Source organism: Heterodontus francisci, chromosome 8 (assembly GCF_036365525.1).
Source record: "Heterodontus francisci isolate sHetFra1 chromosome 8, sHetFra1.hap1, whole genome shotgun sequence".
NCBI lineage: Eukaryota > Metazoa > Chordata > Chondrichthyes > Heterodontiformes > Heterodontidae > Heterodontus > Heterodontus francisci.
In genome coordinates, this window is record NC_090378.1 from 11,715,057 (window position 1) to 11,733,531 (window position 18,475).

The following is an 18,475-nucleotide window of genomic DNA, read 5'->3' on the forward strand; positions in this document are numbered from 1 at the left end:
CGTTGTAACTTGCTAAAGGAAATGCAGCAAATGTTTCCTGCATGTAAACTCTTCAGAGAGACAAAAGTTTAATTGAAAAGGTTTGACGAGATGCAGCCACTCCTGCTGCTTAATTGAGTGGTCTTACCACCATCACTAAGAGCTTAAGATGTTGTTTTAGAATAATGTTGTAATTATTTGCTTCCCCTGCAACATACCTCCACCCCCCACATAAAGGCCAAATGGCAGAGGCTTTTTTTATGAGGATGTTAACCAGGCATCAGTCGTGGTTCACTGCAAAGCAGACGACGTTCTGTGCACAAGCTGCCTGGCTTCCTGTTTGCAACATCTGGATGCTATGTTGGAGCTAGTAAACTTTAATGTGCTGCTGAAATGTTATCAAGAACACAGAAAGTCATGTAGGTAATAAGGCTGTTTTCCACAGTTAAGTGGAACTGCTGCCACAGTTTGGACACAGTATTGTGCTGAGGCCCCGCCTAGCCTCAGAGGTGAACGGGAAAGATCTCATTACACCATTTTGAAGAAGGGAATTCTCCCTGGTGTCCTGGCCAATATTTACCCTTCCAGCAACATCGCTAAAAATACAGATTACCTGCTCATTATCACATTGCTGTTTGTGGGAGCTTGCTGTGCGCAATTTGGCTGTCATGGTTCCTAAACTACAACAGCGACTATCCTTCAGAATTACTTTAATGGCTGTAAAGTGCTTTGTGACGTTTTGAGGTCATGAAAGGCATTGCATAAATGCAAGTCTTTCTTAAAACTGGAAATTTTTTAATTATCTAGATTTGAGCAAAATTGAGAAGGTGGCAGACATCCTGTGACAGGCCATGGAATAAAAGGGGCAGTGGCAGCATGGAGACAAAGTTGACTGAGTGACAGGAAGCAGAGAGTAGTGCTGAATGGTTGTTTTTCTGACTGGGGAAATGTATATAGTGGGCTTCCTCGGGGTCGGTGTTAGGACCACTGCTTTTCTTGATCTAAATCAAGAGTTCACCTACCTAGGCTCAACTATCACCAGTAACCTGTCTCTCAATGCATGAATCAACAAGCGCATAGGAAAGGCGTCTGCTGCTATGTCCAGACTGGCTAAGAGGGTGTGGGAAAATGGCGCACTGACACGGAACACAAAGGTCCGAGTGTTTCAAGCTTGTGTCCTCAGTACCTTGCTCTACAGCAGCGAGGCCTGCACAACGTATGTCAGCCAAGAGTGACGTCTCAACACATTCCAACTACACTGTCTCCGGAGAATCCTTGGCATCGGGTGGCAGGACCGTATGTCCAACGCAGAAGTCCTTGAGGCAGCCAACATCCCCAGCATGTACACCCTACTGAGCCAGCAGTGGTTGAGATGGCTTGGCCATGTGCGCCACATGGAAGGTGGCAGGATCCCCAAGGACGTATTGTACAGCGAGCTCGTCACTGGTATCAGACCCACCGGCTGTCCATGTCTCGGGTTTAAAGGTGTTTTCAAATGCAACATGAAGTCCTGCAACATTGACCACAAGTTGTGGGAGCCAGTTGCCAGCGATTGCCAGAGCTGGCGGACAGCCATTAAGGTGGGACTGAAGACAGGCGAGTCAAAGAGACTCAACAGTTGGCAGGAAAAGAGACAGAAGTGGAAGGAGAGAGGCAACTGTGTAACAGCCCCGACAACCAATTTTCTCGAGACAAGGAGGCCAAAAAGGAAAGGCAAGGATTCATGACCTAGACTTGGGTGTGCAGGGCACAATTTCAAAATTGGCAGATAACATAAAATTTGGAGGAAGATAGTGATAGACTTCAAGAGAACGTAGACAAGCTGGTGGAATGGGTGGTCACAGGGCAGATGAAGTTTAATGCAGAAAATTGTGAAGTCATACATTTTGGTCGGAAGAATGAGGAAAGGCAATATAAAATAAAAGGATACAATTCTAAAGGGATTTCAGGAGCAGAGGGACCTGGGGGTATATGCGTACAAATTGTTGAAGGTGGCAGGACAGGTTGAGAAAGTGGTTATTAAGGCGTACGGGATCTTGGGCTTTATAAATAGAGGCATAGAGTACAAAAGCAAGGAAGTTTTGGTGAACCTTTATAACATACTGTTTTGGCTTCAAGTAGAAAATTGTATCTAATTCTGGGCACCATATTTCAGGAAGGATGTGAAGAGGGTGCAGAAAAGATTAATGAGAATGGGATATCTTCTACATGTATAAACTGAGTGGTTTGCCAGGCTACTTCAGAAGAGATCAAGAGTAACATGTAGGTTACACGAGGCAGGGCTGGCTCGTTCCCTGAGGAGCATGAGTGAATTAGTTGGTTTTTTACTGCTGGCCATTTTAATCATCCAAAAGTTGACTAAAGAATCAGAGGTGAAATGAGGAAATTTAGTCTTAATGCAATGAGTCATTATGATCGGGAACGCACTGCCTTAAAGGAATGTAGAAGCTGATCCAATAGTAGCTAAAGGGAATTGGATAAATACTTGAAAATGGGATATAATTTGCAGGGCTATGGGGAAAGGGCAGGGGGAGTGGGACTAATTGTATAGAGAGCCAACACAGGCACAATGGGCTGAACGGCCTCCTTCTGTGCGGTATCATTCTATATCCTTGATAATAGCCACACCCTCAACCCCCATCACCCCTGTGACCTGTGGGAGAGGCTCTGACATGGGGATTAAAGACGTCAACACAGGGAACACATTCCTCAACATGCCACGCAGGTATTTTCTTATGGCAGCAGATTTTGGGGCATCCAAGTGTCTCGCTTATCAATGGCTGCAAAACGCTTGGGACATTCTGAAATTGACAAAGGGGCTATATAAATGGAAACATAGAATGGATACATCACAGAAGGAGGCCATTCGGTCCGTCATGCCCATGCCAGCCCTCTGTACACTCTGCTGCCCTTTCCTCATAGCCTTGCAATTTTTTTTCCCTTCAGGTTCTTATCCAATTCCCTTTTGAAAGCCATGATTGAATCTGCCTCCACTACACTCTCAGATCCTAACCACTTGTTGCATCAAAAAGATTTTCCTCTTGTCACCATTGGTTCTTTTGTTAATCACCTTAAATTGGTGTTCTCTGGTTCTCAACCCTTCCGCCAACGGGGACAGTTTCTTTCTATCCACTTTGTCCAGAACCTCATGATTTTGAACAACTCTATCAAATCTCCTCTCACTCTTCTTTTCTCTAAGCAAAACAACCCCAGCTTCTTCAGTCTGGCAATGTAATTGAGGTTCCTCATCCCTGAAACCATTCTCGTAAATCTTTTCTGCATTGTCTCCAATGCCTTCACATCCTTCCAGAAATGTGGTGCCCAGAATTGGACACAATTTTCTAGTTGATGCTAAACCAGTATTATATAGAAGTTCACCATAACTTCCTTTCTTTTGTACTATTTATAAAGCCCGAAACCTTGTATGCCTTTTTAACCACTTTCACAACCTGCCTTACCACCTTCAACAAATTGTGCTCATATACCTCCCCAGGTCTCTCTGTTCCCTTTAGAACTGTACCTTTTAGTTTATATTGCCCTTCCTCATGAAATGTATCACTTCACATTTTTCTGCATTAAATTTCTTCTGCCATGTGGCTATCCATTCCACCAGCCTATGTCATCTTGAAGTCTATCACTATCCTCCTCCAAATTTTGTGTCATCTGCCAATTTTGAAATTGTGCTCCACATCCAAGTCCAGGTCACCAATATGGATCAAGAAAAGCAGTGGTCCTAATATCTGGGAAACCCCACTGTATTACATTCTCCAGTCCGAGAAACAATCATTCATCACTACTTCCTGTTTCCTGTCACTCAGCCAACTTTATCTCCACACTGACACTATCCCTTTTATTCCATTGGCTTCAACTTTGCTGGCAAGCCTGTCACGTGCACTTTATCAAACACCTTTTGGAAGTCCATGTACACCATATCAACCACATTACCCTCATCAATCTATTCTGTTACCTCATCAAAAAACTCAATCAAGTTCTTCCTTTCTTTCTAGCATTAGAAACATAGCAGGAAGATTTTCATGTTCTTGATTTGTAGCAAAATTAACACATTTATGGTGTCATTGGAAATAGAAGTCCGAGCAAATTTCCTCAAGGGTGGCCCAGCTGTTTGTTTGTGCTTCACCTGAACTAATCAGTAGAAGCTGTAGGTCATTCCTTTTATAAAAATAGATGACTATCAATTTGACATTGCAATGTTACCAAGAATACACGAGGGCATTAGGAGCACCTTTTTTTTTATTCATTCATGGGATGTGGGCGTCACTGGCTATGCCAGCATTTATTGCCCGTCCCTAATTGCCCTTGAGAAGGTGGTGGTGAGCTGCCTTCTTGAAACGCTGCAGTCCATGTGAGGTAGGTACACCCACAGTGCTGTTAGGAAGGGAGTTCCAGGATTTTGACCCAGCGACAGTGAAGGAACGGTGATATAGTTCCAAGTCAGGATGATATGTGACTTGGACAGGAACTTGCAGGTGGTGATGTTCCCATGCATCTGCTGCTCTTGTCCTTCGAGGTGGTAGAGGTCGCGGGTTTGGAAGGTGCTGTCTTAGGAGCCTTGGTGCGTTGCTGCAGTGCATCTTGTAGATGGTACATACTGCTGCCACTGTGCGTCGGTGGTGGAGGGAGTGAATGTTTGTGGATGGGGTGCCAATTAAGCGGGCTGCTTTGTTCTGGATGGTGTCGAGCTTCTTGAGTGTTGTTGGAGCTACAGCCATCCAGGCAAGTGGAGAGTATTCCATCACACTTCTGACTTGTGCCTTGTAGACGGTGGACAGGCTTTGGGGAGTCAGGAGGTGAGTTACTCGCCTCAGGATTCCTAGCCTCTGACCTGCTCTTGTAGCCACGGTATTTATATGGCTACTCCAGTTCAGTTTCTAGTCAATGGTAGCCCCTAGGATGTTGATAGTGGGGGATTCAATGATGTTAATGCCATTGAATGTCAAGGGGAGATGGTTAGATTCTCTCTTGTTGGAGACGGTCATTGCCTGGCACTTGTGTGGCGCGAATGTTACTTGCGCCACTAACTAATCATTAGGTGACTGTAGATTGACCCTTCCTTGTTCGCTGTTGGCTAGGTTATCTAGTTTCAAGGTAATTCTGTTAGTGATCCATCTTAAAGAGGTGTTGTCTCTTCACTGGACTGTTTTCCCAGGAAGCCAAGAATATAGGAAATAGACACAAGAAATGCTGGATTCACTCAGCAGGTCTGGCAGCATCTGTGGAAAGAGAAGCAGAGTTAACGTTTCGGGTCAGTGACCCGAAACGTTAACTCTGCTTCTCTTTCCACAGATGCTGCCAGACCTGCTGAGTGAATCCAGCATTTCTTGTTTTTGTTTCAGATTTCCAGCATCCGCAGTATTTTGCTTTTAATATAGGAAATAGAAGCTGGTGTAGGCCATTTGGCCCCTCGAGCCTGCTTTGCCATTCAACAGGATTATGGCTGATCTTCTACCTCAACTCTACCTTCCCACATTATCCACATATCCCTTAATTCCCTTCGTACCCTAAAACCTATTGACCTCTGTCTCGAATATTCTCAATGACTGAGCGTTCACAACTCTTTGGAGAGAATTCCAAAGATTCACAACACTCTGAATAAAGAAATTTCTCCTCATCTTAGTCCTAAATGTCCGACCCATATTTTTGAGACTGAGTCCCCGTGTTCTAGGTTCCTCAGCCGGCGGCAACATTTTCTCAGCTTCTATCCTGTCAGGCCTCTTAGGAATTTTATATGTTTCAATTAGATCACTTCTCCTTCTTCTAAACTCCAGTGAAAAAAGGCCAAGTCTAGAACTGCTACAGTTTCCCACACAAGAACAAGCATGAGCTCTCACTAAACTTAAGAACTTGAGGGCCTGGGCTTGAGATAGAATGTTCCAAAGTTGCAGAACACAGGCTGTATGGAGAATTCAGATGTAGAGGTCTTTGTTTTGTTCGTTCTCACAATGCAGATGATGGTGACAAAGCTGCATTTATTTCCTGTCCCTAGTTACCCTGAGAAGATTGTAATGGGCCTTCTTCTCGAAGTGCTGTGGACCAAGTAGTGTTGGTGCTCCTTCATTGGTGTTAGCAGGAAGATCCTGGATATTGACCAGTGACTATGAAAGAACACTGATATATGTCCAGCTCACCAAGGTGACTTAGAGGGGAACCTGGAGGTGAAGTTGTTTCCATGTCATTGTTACTGTCATCTGTTTTGGGCTCGGCAAGACTTTCCATCCATATGAACAAGATTGGATTCAATTGTGACACCAAACTCCCTGCTCCTCCTGCCCCTACTCCCCCTCATAATTGGACATTCTCAGCATAGGTAACTTGAATTTCAAAAAACGTTATTAGCATGTGATTCTTTATATGAAAATGGATGACTATCAATTTGACAGTGCAACGCCACTTAGAGAAGACTAGAGCATGTGTGGGCAATTGAATCACACCAAGCTAAGTTCTTATGCCAATTCTCATCACTGATAGATAGCTCGTTAAGATTGAATGCAAAACAGAATACCATGATGGTTGGCATGGTTAAGCACAGCGAACATTTCAATATTGTTTGTGGACACCCAGTGACACACAAATAGAACCTCCCTTCCGTGCCAATCAGTTCTGATTACGTGGTAATTGTCACACTTTTTTTGTCAGCACAGTTTGGGAGAAAGCACAAAGCAAATATCATTGCTTGCAGCAGGGCTGAGTAGGCTCCTGCCTCAGCCGAAAGCTTTGTGAGCTTGCAATGGAAGAATGGTTAGAATTCTATTGGAGACTCCACTAACTTTCACAGTAATGGTAGATTCAAAAGAAACAGGCTAATTATTTCAAACAAATACCCTTCACAAAAGAGACCTGATTTTCAGAACCTGCTCAGTGTTTGATACATAGGAAACGTAGGAAATATAGGAAATAGGAGCAGGAGTGGCCAATTCAGCCCCTCAAGCCTGCTCCACCATTCAATTAGATCATGGCTGATCTTCTATCTCAATGCCATTTTCCCGCACTATCCCCATCTCCCTTGGTATCTTTAATTTAGTAATCTATCGATCTCTGTTTTGAATATTCTCAATGACTGAGCCTCCACAGCCCTCTGGGATACAGAATTCCTCCTCATCTCAGTCCTAAATGGCTTGCTTCTTATTCTGAGACTGTTCCGCCTGGTTCTAGACCCCACCCCCCCCACCCCCCAGCCAGAGGAAACATCCTTCCTGCATCTACCCTGTCGAGCCCTGTAAAAAATTTTGTATGCTTCAATGAGATCACCTCTTATTCTTCTAAACTCCAGAGAATATAGGCCCAGTCTCCTCAATCTCTCCTCATAGGACAATTCTGCCATCCCAGGAATCAGTCTGGTGAACCTTTGTTGCATTCCCTCTGTAACAAGTATATCCTTCCTTAGGTAAAGAGACCAAAACTGTACACAATATTCCAGGTGCGGTCTTACCAAGGCTCTAGACAATTTCAGCAAGACCTCTTTACTCCTGTACTCAAACCCTCTTCTAATAAATGCCAACATACCATTTGCTTTCCTAGTTGCTTGCTGCACCTGCAAGATCTGAATTTACATGGCACCATTCATACTGTCAGAATGTCGCAATGTGGTTCAGAGCCAATTGATTGCTTTCAAAGTTCTTGTATAGACTGATATAGCAGCCTATTTTCACACAGGAAGATCCCATGCAGAGCTTTCAGATGAGTGACCAGTTGTGCTGATGCTGGCTAAGGAATGTACATTGGTTAGGACGCCAGGAGAATTCCCTGCTGAAGTGCCGTGGAATCTTTCACACCTGCCTGAACAGGCAGACGGGGTCTCAGGTCAACATTCCATCTGAAAGATGGCATCTTTGACAATGCAGCCTTCCCTCAGTGCAGAGTGCCTGCCGAGATTATGTGCTCAAGTTCTGGAGTAGGCCTTTCCGCCCATCATGCCTGTGCCAGCTCTTTGACAGAGCTATCCAATTAGTCTTTTCCCATAGCCCTGCAAATCTTTCCTTTTCAAGTATTTATCCAGTTCCCTTTTGAAATGGGTTATTGAATTTGCTTTCACTACCCAGATCACAGCAACTCACTGTCTAAAAACTGACACCTTTTTGATTCAGAGTCATGAATACTCCCTTCTAAACTGATATTTACTTGTGTACTGACTGTTTAAGGTGGTGACTTTGTTTTTAAAATATGCTTTATTTCATCTTTATTTCTGCTTTTCCCTTGTCAATTTTCCCCTTTCCGTCTTCTTGTCCTGAAGGTCTTTATTCCTTGCTGGAGTGAGATTTCACAAGTCACTCTCTGGCTCTTTGCATTTTTCACAAGCTAGTCAGGGGTCATGCCAGGGACTATCCTGGTTCTATTTCATTGGAAAATGGACCAGTGGCTATATTTATGTCTCTAAGCAATGGCTGAGTAGCAACAAAATTGATAATGTTAATTATTGCATATTTTGCAGAGGGAGGTGCTGGGTGGAACAGCACGTGAAACACTGCCTTTTCACCCCTGAGGCCCTACGTTCAGATTCAGCCCTGCGTTCAGATTCAGTTCAGATTTTGTGAAGTGAGGTGGGCAGTCTCAACCCAGGCTGTAGTCTCTAACTCAGCATTAATGTGCCATCTCAGTCAGGGAGGTGACAGGATGGAACATGCACAAATGATACTCTTGATGCAGTAGGCACTCTTGGTCAGACCGTCATCATCTGAGGCTGGAAATGATGCTGATTGTTGGAGCCTCAAAGGGGGAAAGTGAGGTGGAGAGGCGGAGAGGTTTAGGGTGGGAATCTCAGAGCTTGGGGTTGAGGCAGCTGAAGGTGTGGCCACCAATGGCAGAGTGATTAAAATTGGGAATGCACAAGAGACCAGATTTAGATGAGTGCAGATATCTAGGAGTATTTGGGGGCTGGAGGAAGTTACAGAGATAAGGAGGGATGAGGCCAAGGAGGAATGCGAAAACAAGTATGAGAATTTTAGCATCAAGATGTTGCTTGATGGGGAGCCAATGTAGGTCAGTGAGCACAGGGGTGGATAGCTGAGCGAGACATGGTGTGAGTTAAAACAAAGTCAACAGAGGTTTGGATGACCTCAGATTTAAGAAGGGTAGAATGTGGGAGACCAACCAGGAGTGTATTGGAATAGTCAAGTCGAGAGGTAACAAAGGCATGAATGAGGGTTTCAGCAGCAGATGAGCTGAGACAGGCGCGAAGTTGGGTGATGTTACGGAGGTGTAAACAGGCAGTCTTAGTGATGGCACTAATACGATGTCGAAAGCTCATCTCAGGGTCAAATGTGACACCCAGTTTGCGAACAGACTGGCTTAATCTCAGACTGTTGCCAGGGAGAGGTCTGGAGTCACTGGCTATGGAACGGAATTTGGAGCGGGGACCGAAAATAATGACTTCAGTCTTCCCAATATTTAATTGGAGGAAATGACTGCTCATCCAGTACTGAATGTCGGACAAGAGTCTGATAATTTAGCAAGGGAGGTGGTGTCGTGAGAAGTGGTGGCGAGCTGAGTGTCATCAGCCTATATGCGAAAGTTAATGCTGTGCTTTTGGATGATGTCAATGAGGGGCAGCATGTAGATGAGAAATAGGAACAAGGATGAGAATTTTACAATCTCACGCTCCTAGCTGGCAAGGCCTACTGTCAGGGATACGTTAGCCCTTGTATACAAATCTGCACTTCAACCATGTGAAACTAGTTTCTGGAGTTGCCCTCTACCTTCCCCATCACCGTCCCCCTAACCTGTTCCAAATATGGAATGGCATTGACAACATCTTAAGGTTCATAACTCAGCATCCCAACCCCCTTCTCTGCCCCACACAGCTACCTCATAGACTGAAGGATCACTGCACCAAGTCAGAAGGGTAAGAGGACAATGCGGATGATAAGAAAGAAAGAATTTAGAATTTACATAGCCTCCTTATAGCCTCTTAGAGATGTCCCAAGCTACCTGACCCCTTCACCTTGGATTCTCAGTAAAAGAGGATTAATCTGTTTGCATTCTTTGTGTGTGTTTTTGAATTGACTTTCAGGTGCTGGACATTGTGAGGGCCAACATTCGTTCCATCTTTCAGCGAGTATGGAAGGTACACGATGTAGAAAGTCTTCGATTGTACCGCATCTTCAATCGAGTTTTTAACCGCTTGCTCTGGAGCCGAGGGCAAGGGCTCTGGAACTCTTTCTCCAATTCAGGGTAGGTAACGCAAATTTTAATTAGCACTGGCCACCCATCGAACAGTTAGACTAAAAGAAGGGTCGAAGTTCAGATGGGTGAAGCCCATGATTGATCGGCCAGCAACTCAAGCGGGTTCTAACCTGTTAAAAATAAAACAGGCTAACCCCAGTGTTAAAAATAGTGCAGTCAGGAATGTAGTGTAAACACACTAAACATTCATATTCAAACTCCAGCAATTGATATTTCTACCCTCAAAGGGTTAATCTCAGCCTTTGGCCACCCAGTAATTGGAGTAAATTAAAAATTGGATCGAAACAAATGCAGTACAATGCCAGGGTGGTGTCAACTCTGGTTGGATGTATTCCTGGAGGTGCTATCATACGATCATCCCACCTCAAACCATCCAGCTTCTGCTATTGGTCGCCTGTCATGTCTATTCTCATGGCTCCCCACCTTCCCATGCCAATTGGAAAGTGAGCAGACTGTCCAGTACCCAATTGGATGCTTAAATGAAAGCAAAATACTGCCCGATGCTGGAAATCTGAAATAAAAACAGAAAGTGCTGGAAATACTCAGCAGGTCAGGCAGCATCTGCGGAGAGAGAAGCAGAGTTAACGTTTCAGGTCAGTGACCTTTCATCGGAGTTGGTTCTGACTGGGGTTCGTCAGTTCTGATGAACGGTCACAGACCTTAAACGTTAAATCTGCTTCTCTCTCCCCAATTGGATGCTTCTTGGCTGTCAGTCAAACTGTCTTTTCTCCTGCCATCTTCAATATCTTTACACCGAATAAATTAATGTTCAAAGAAAATGATTAAAATTAACATTTTTAAATGCTCCAAGTAATTTTACTTCAGGGTTACTGGTGGCAGTGTCCAGAAGATTAATCTTTAATTCCTGGAGACTCCATCATAATCCTGGAAGTTTGCCAAACCCACCCAAGGGCCTGTAACATCAGCTGACCAAGGTGTGAGGTTGATGCTTGTTTCCCTGGGTGGCTGCAACCTTGCATCAGAATCAGCTCCTATGTCCTCTGTCAACTTTGGGACTCAACAGGACAATTCATCCCCAAAGGACCTTCCCTGATTAGACGTCACTGTGCGAGGTCAGGAGTTTTCCCCTCTGCAAACTCGCAGTAGTCACTGCGTGCAAAAAAAACGCTGAAGTCAGCAAATCTTGCAGTACGATGTGCATTACAATGCAACGTCTGCTAGTTTAGGTAGAGGCTCAGTCGTGCCTGAGAAGTGGCCTCATTGCATACACGCTGAAGATCTTTTCGGCATAGGGAATCATGAATAGCTGGGTCCCTGTTTCCCGCTGGGATAAAATACCTGGATTCAGCTGGATCAAATCCAGGAAAAACGTAATGGTCAAGTTGTTTGAAGTCTAGCTTTGGGCATCTGTCTTCTATGTCACTGCCCTCGATTCCCAACCTCAGTGAATACAAACCATCGTGTTGGTTGTGCTGTATGTGCCATTGCTGACCCAGTAGCAGTCCTGCCTCCAGAGTAGTATCTGAGGGATATGGAACCAAGGTGAAGTAAGTGGAGTTACGATACTATCAGCCATGATCTAACAGAATGGTGGAGCAGGATTGAGGGACTGACCATTCTGCACCTGTTCATATATATCTTGATCCATTCATGCCAGAATCTGTGGACGTGCTGAGATAGCCCACTGCTGTGTTTTTTTTATTCATTCGTGGAATGTGGGCGTTGCTGGCAGGGCCAGCATTTGTTGATCATCCCTAATTGCCCTTGAGAAGGTGGTATTGAGCTTCTGTCTTGAACCATTGAAGTCCATATGGTATCGATACACCCACAGTGCTGTTAGGGAGTGAGTTCCAGGATTTTGACCCAGCAACAGTGAAGGAATGAGTGATGTATTTCCAAGTCAAGATGGTCTGTGACTTGGAGGGGAACTTGGATGTGATGGTGTTCCAATGCTTCGCCTGCCCTTGTCCTTCTGCAAATGGTCTTGGTGCTCCTGGATTAAGGAGGAAAACCAAACTGGCATGCTTACCATTCCTGATTTCCAACCCTATTGGAAAGTGTGGGCATTGAGAAAGGACAGTAGTGTTTGGCGTGCAGTGGGGTAGCAGGTTGGCAGGGTTGATGTTGAAGAGATCAGTTGGTAATAATGAAGATTGTAACCTGCAATGATGAAGTGTAGTTTTCAATCAGTCTTCAGCCTACATGAACATTCCCAGTCTCTGTTTGAAAGCGCACAGCCCGGCTCCATTTAACCCATGTGCACAGACCCTAGAATTATTGCCCTGCTCCTATCCAGTTCAGGACTGGGCATAAAGAAGAAGCCACCATGAGCCATATCGCTGGCAACCACCAAGCTTTAAAAAGCCAAACTCAGTAGCAACACACAGCACTAAACACAACCTACATTTTCACATGGAGCCCTTTAGGCCCAAGATCACATTACGTTGCAGGCTTTTAAACCTCAAAGATCATTAAGGTAAATCCATTAATTGAAGGTTTGAGAGCAGAGACCTAAAACCTCAAATTAATTTCATCTGGCTTTAGATGTTTTAATTTATAATTATCGGCACTTTAAAGAATCTTGCTGCTGGGGGGTTTGTGTGTGTGTTTACCTAAAAATAAACTTCCCCTGCAGCGAGAGGCAGTTTTATCTGACAGAATTTAGGATTGTAGTGTGGAAAGTGCATACATCTCATCCCGAGACATCTGCAATGAGTTACTCGGGGTTTTTTTATATTGTAAACAGATATGGGCATTAAGATGAAGGGCAATGCACTTTGAGGCAGTTTAAATTGTATGAAAATGGTCCAAAGCATTTCCTTTTAAATCAAAACTAATTTCACCCCAGTGCACACCACCAATCCCAGATTGTACAAAAATAAACAGTGAGAAGATTACATGAGCACTAGGTTGAAGCCATTTATATGCTTTCAGTTGAATCTGAGTGAAGCATTAAACAGAATTCAAAATCATAGAATCATATAGCCAGAAGGAGGACATTCGGCCCTCCATGCCTGTGCTGGCTCTTTAAAAGACCCATTCCATTAGTTCCACTCCCCTGCTCTTTCTCCATTGCGCTGCAAATGTTTCCTTTTTAGGTAAAATAAAACTTGCACATCTCAACATCAGCCTTAAACAGAAGTCTATTTCCATTGCTTTAAGGTTCCTGAATAAATTAACATTTTTTTTTTCGTTGCAAGAAATTTCAATAAGCAGGGTTTTGGGGGTCATAGCTTTGCTTCTGTGAAAACCAAAACCCAGCAGCTTCACTGCATGCGAGAAGAGACAAAGAAAAGAGAGACTTGCATTTATATAGCACCTTTCATGACCTCAGGATGTCCTTACAGCCAATGAAATACTTTTGAAGTGTACTCACTATTGTAAGGTAGGGAAAGATGGTAGCCAAGTTGCGCACAGCAAGCTCCCACAGACAGCCATGAGAGAGGATCTGATAATCTGTTTGATTGATGTTGGTTGATGGATAAGTATTGCCCAGGATATTGCCCAGGACGCAGGGAAGAACCCTTCCTGCTGTTTTTCAAAATAGTGCCTTGGGAACATTTACCTCCACCTGAGAGGGTAGATGGAGCATCGGTTAAATTCTCATCTGAAAGACAGAAATCTCAATAGCAAGAATTATGCTGAGAATTTTAACTTAATTCACCTGTTGGGAGACTGATGGGATTGGGTGCAACGCTGGGATTATACCCCATCCGGTTATACTCTCCATCAAAGGTGGTAAACGCAGGTTTCCGATCTCATTCCGTTTTACACCAAAGTGAGTTCAATTAAAATTGCCTCCTATCTACCGGCTGATTTCAGCTTGGTCCCCGTATGAGGCGTGACCATTAGTCCCTGCTCCTGCTGACCCGAGAATAGGAAACAAACAGCCAGTCTCCCGACCACTAACCAGCCAGATACCGACAATCATAACACAGCTGTGGACAGTTCATAGGAGATTGGAAATGAGACAATGTGGTGCTAGTATTCAAAGAGGGGGACAAAAGAGACAGGAGCAAGTGCAGACCCTTTTGTCTTACTTCAGTTCTATGTAAAATTATGGAATTGCGTATCGGGGTGCAGAAACAACCTTGTAAATCGTAGTCAATGTGACCAACTCAAAGTTTGCCAACTTGGTTGAGGTACCACTGACCCCACACTCCTCCAAACACTCAATAGCATCTCCATCCCCATCGCCCTGAACTTCATTCCAATATCTCGCTGTCTTCTGTATATAAGGCCCACTGGATATTGGATCAATAGAACATTTCAAAAACAGTCACTTGTCCTGACCTCTGTACAAGACCCTCAGCCTTGTATGATTTTGGACCTGACTCTTGCCGACCCCAAGCTTCACTCTTCTGGGCCTCTGGAATTGACCACACAAGTTGACTGTGGGAAACCCACTTCACTGTGTACCTAGACCTCCAAAAGGCAGTTGATCAAGTTCCACATAAAATGTTACCAATTAAATGCAAAGCTGTGACGATTCAAAGCAAAACTTGAGTATAGATAGGAAACTAAAAGGTCAAAATCAATGGGTACTAAATAGAGGAGAACAGTTAGGATGGTGGGGTGTGGGTTAAGTACTGTGTGGGGTACCAATATTGTGACCACTACTGTTTCTAATTTACTTCAGTGACTTGAATTTAGAAAATCAATGAAAATTGATCAAGTTTGGTTAGATGATACAAATATGGAGGGGTAGTAGAATCAAGGGAAGAAACCCAGAACTTACAGAATGCACTAAACAAAATATGTGAGTGGGGCAGACAACAACAATTTGCCCTGAACATTTAAAACATCCCAAGGCACTTCACAGGAGTGTTTATCAATCACAATTTGATACTGACCCACATAAGGAGACACTAGGACAAGTGCCTAAAAACAGGGAGGTAGGTTTTAAGGAGCATCAGAGGAGGTTTACAGAGGGAATTCCTGAGCTTAGGGCCCAGGCAACTGAAGGCACGGCCGCCAATGGTGGAGCGAAGAAAATTGGGGATGTGCAAGAGACCAAAATTGGAGGAATGCAGAGATCTCGGAGTGTTGCAGGGTTGGAGGAGGTTCGAGAGATAAAGGAACAATGATAGCTGGAACTTCATGTAAAGTGTAAAATATTGGACATGGGAAGGCAAAATTGGCAACATGCATACTTCATGAATTGTGTTGGTAATAGTTAAGAACAAAGTTGGAAGAGACCTAGGAGTCTTAGATGACTCAGTGATCAACATCTCCAGGTGAAGGTTGAACGACATAACCAAAATAGTAGAATGCACATCAAAGGAAGTCATGATCAAACTGTGCAGAGCTCTGGGTCAGACCACACCGTGAATCCTGTGGAGGAGAGGGAGACAGTCAAATGCCAGAAGGCAGTGCAGAGCAAAGGTGTGAGGCTGATCCCTAGGTCTGAATTATGAGGAAACACTGGAGAAAACTGGGCTTTTCAGTCTGGAACGAAGAGGGGGAATTTGAACTCTTCCCCACCTGCCCACCCCACCAATGGAAACAGGTGGAAGGGGAGTTCAAACCACGAAGCTCTTTCTCCTGCTCCAATACCGCCTTGCAACAGATTTTCCTGCCAAGCGGCGGAGGCACCTGCCTGAGTGAGGCAGAGGCCTCGTTAATATATTGACTGCTGGGGTTCTACCGCACACAGCACAGGTCGGAGATCAGTCTATAATATTATGCGATCGATTGTGTTCCCACCCAGCATAGCCACACACTGGATATGAAGCCTCATGGATGTACTCCTCTTGAGTTTAATAAAGGTAAATCCTGCATAAGAGATTCACTCGGCTGATTCCTGGGATGAAGGGGTTGACTTATCAAGAATGGCTAAACAGGTTAGGCCTTTATTCATTAGAGTTTAGAAGAAACTGGGTGGCACAGTGGTTAGCACCGCAGCTTCACAGCTCCAGGGACCCGGGTTCAATTCTGGGTACTGCCTGTGTGGAGTTTGCAAGTTCTCCCTGTGACCGTGTGGGTTTTCGCCGGGTGCTCCGGTTTCCTCCCACAGCCAAAGACTTGCAGGTTGATCGGTAAATTGGCCATTGTAAATTGCCCCAAGTATAGGTAGTTGGTAGGGGAATATAGGGAAGGTGGGGATGTGGTAGGAATATGGGATTAGTGTAGGATTAGTATAAATACGTGGTTGATGGTCGGCACAAGCTTGATGGGCCAAAGGGCCTGTTTCAGTGCTGTATCTCTAAATATAAAATAAAATGAGGGGTGATTTTATTGAAACATAAAATATTCTGAGGGGGCTTGACAGGGTAGATGTTGAGAAGATGTTTCCACTAGTGGGGGAATCTCGAACTAGGGGACATAGTTACAGAAGAAGGGGACACTAATTTAAAACTGAGATGCGAAGGAATTTATTCTCTCAGAGGGTATTGAATGTCTGGAATTCTCCACCCCAGAGAGTTGTGGAGGCTAGATCACTGAAAGTATTTAAGGAGGAGGTAGATAGATTTTTGAGATATTGGGAAGTTGAGGGCTATGAGGAGTGGGCATAAAAGAGGAGTTGAAGTCTGGGGCAGATCAGCCATGATCTTATTGAATGGTGGGGCAGGCTTGAGCGGCCAAATGGCGTACTCCTGCTCCTATTTCTGATGTTCTTATGCATAAGGAGCAGAATTCTCTCCTGAATACCAGGATCCACACCATGCCAATTTGGCACCAGACACCCTCCGCCATTGTCATTGTGCTTACTCAGTATTCCACACATTGGGACAATTGACCCCAACAAGTCTGGGCTAGGAGATGTGAGGGTTAATGGGGTAGAATAGAGAAACAGCCAGATCCTCAGTGTTATCTTTGAAAATACAGAGCAGAAAACACAACCCTTGTTTTCACATGCAGCCTGGCTACAAAGACCCAAAATAGAATTTCATCTCATTATAAAACTCGACACACCTACACACACATTGTGACACCCGATAATATTTCAGCATCCTAATAGGAAAAGTATCGCCCTCCCTTTATTGAGTTGGATGCCACCTAGTTCGGCTGTTACTTCTGCCTCTTGTTGAGGTTTAACTCCATTCTTGAAGAAAGCTCAGTGTGGATGATTTCTGTGTGACATTAGTAACAAACACACTAATGTGCGTTTACCTTCCTTTGTCTGCTATTGTTAATGAGCCTTAATGCCTTCTTTTAAAATGCAAACTCATTAACGTGTTTGTTGCTTTTAACACATGGTACAGTTTCACCCCTGTACCAGCTGGATTTCACCATAAAACAGAGTTTCAATCAACATTGAGCTCAGTGAAGCTCATCATAATACATTAACCCTGCAAGCACATTTGAGATTTGATTTCAGATCGTTCTATTCAGAAATATTAATATCGAAAGTCTGCTCGATCGATTTGTATTCTGCAGAGGGGGGTCTGTGCTAGAGGGTCCGTGCACCACCACAAATAGATGAGAAATGATGGAAAGGAAAAAACCCTCTCGGATTCATCCAAGCTGTCCCACACAATTGCAATACCTTGTGTATAAAAACACCTATACTCTCCACCCTACCCTAAAACCATACGGTTTCCTGGAACAGTCAAGAAAACAAATAAAAACCCAGCCAATTTGGAGAAAAGGTCCGGGACATTGCTCAGCGATCTCCCCACCCCCAAGCAAATGAAACTAGTCTATGAGATCACTCTGGTCCTAATAGTCAGTGAATCCTCGATTCAGAGAATTGTTACAGCGCAGACTGAGGCCATTCGGCCTGTTGAGCCTATGCCAGCTGTCTGCTGAAACTTTATCAAGCTCTGGGTTATCCTGAACCTTTTAAAGCTCTGGTTAGGCCCCAACTAGAGTATTGCGTCTAGTTCTGGTCACCATGCTTTAGGAAGGATGTGAGGGTCCTTGAGAGAGTGCAAAGGAGATTTGCAAGAATGGTTACAGGGATGGGGGATTTTAGCTACAAGGTTAAGTTGAAGAAGCTGGGTTGTTCTCCTTGGAGCAGAGGAGATTGAGGGGCAGTTTGATCGAAGTGGACAAGATTTTGACAGGTTTAGATAACGTAGACAAAGAAAAACTGTTCCCATTAGCTGATGGTACAAGCACAAGGGGCACAGATTTAAGGTTTTCAGCAAGAGATGCAGAGGGGATGTGAGGAAGAACTTTTTACACAGCGAGTGGTAATGATCTGGAAATCACTGCCTCAGAGGATGGTGGAAACAGAGACAATATATGATTTCAAAAGGAAATTGGATGGGCAGTTGAAGGAAATAAACTTGCAGGGCTACGGGGATCGAACAGAGGAATGGGACTGACTGGATTTCTCTACAGAGAGCCGGCATGGGCTCGATGGGTTGAATGGCCTCCTTCAGTACCATAA

At 44.3% G+C, this 18,475-nt stretch overlaps 1 protein-coding gene across 1 annotated transcript in view; it reads left to right on the plus strand.

The window, feature by feature from the left end:
• The window catches only part of ttll7 (tubulin tyrosine ligase-like family, member 7), a 323,437-nt gene that overhangs the window by 294,674 nt on the left and 10,288 nt on the right, over window positions 1-18,475 (plus strand). Inside the window, exon 20 of the mRNA XM_068036341.1 lies at window positions 10,004-10,164. Within this exon, the coding sequence (XP_067892442.1) occupies window positions 10,004-10,164 (161 nt within the window). The remainder of the gene's footprint in view (window positions 1-10,003; window positions 10,165-18,475) is intronic.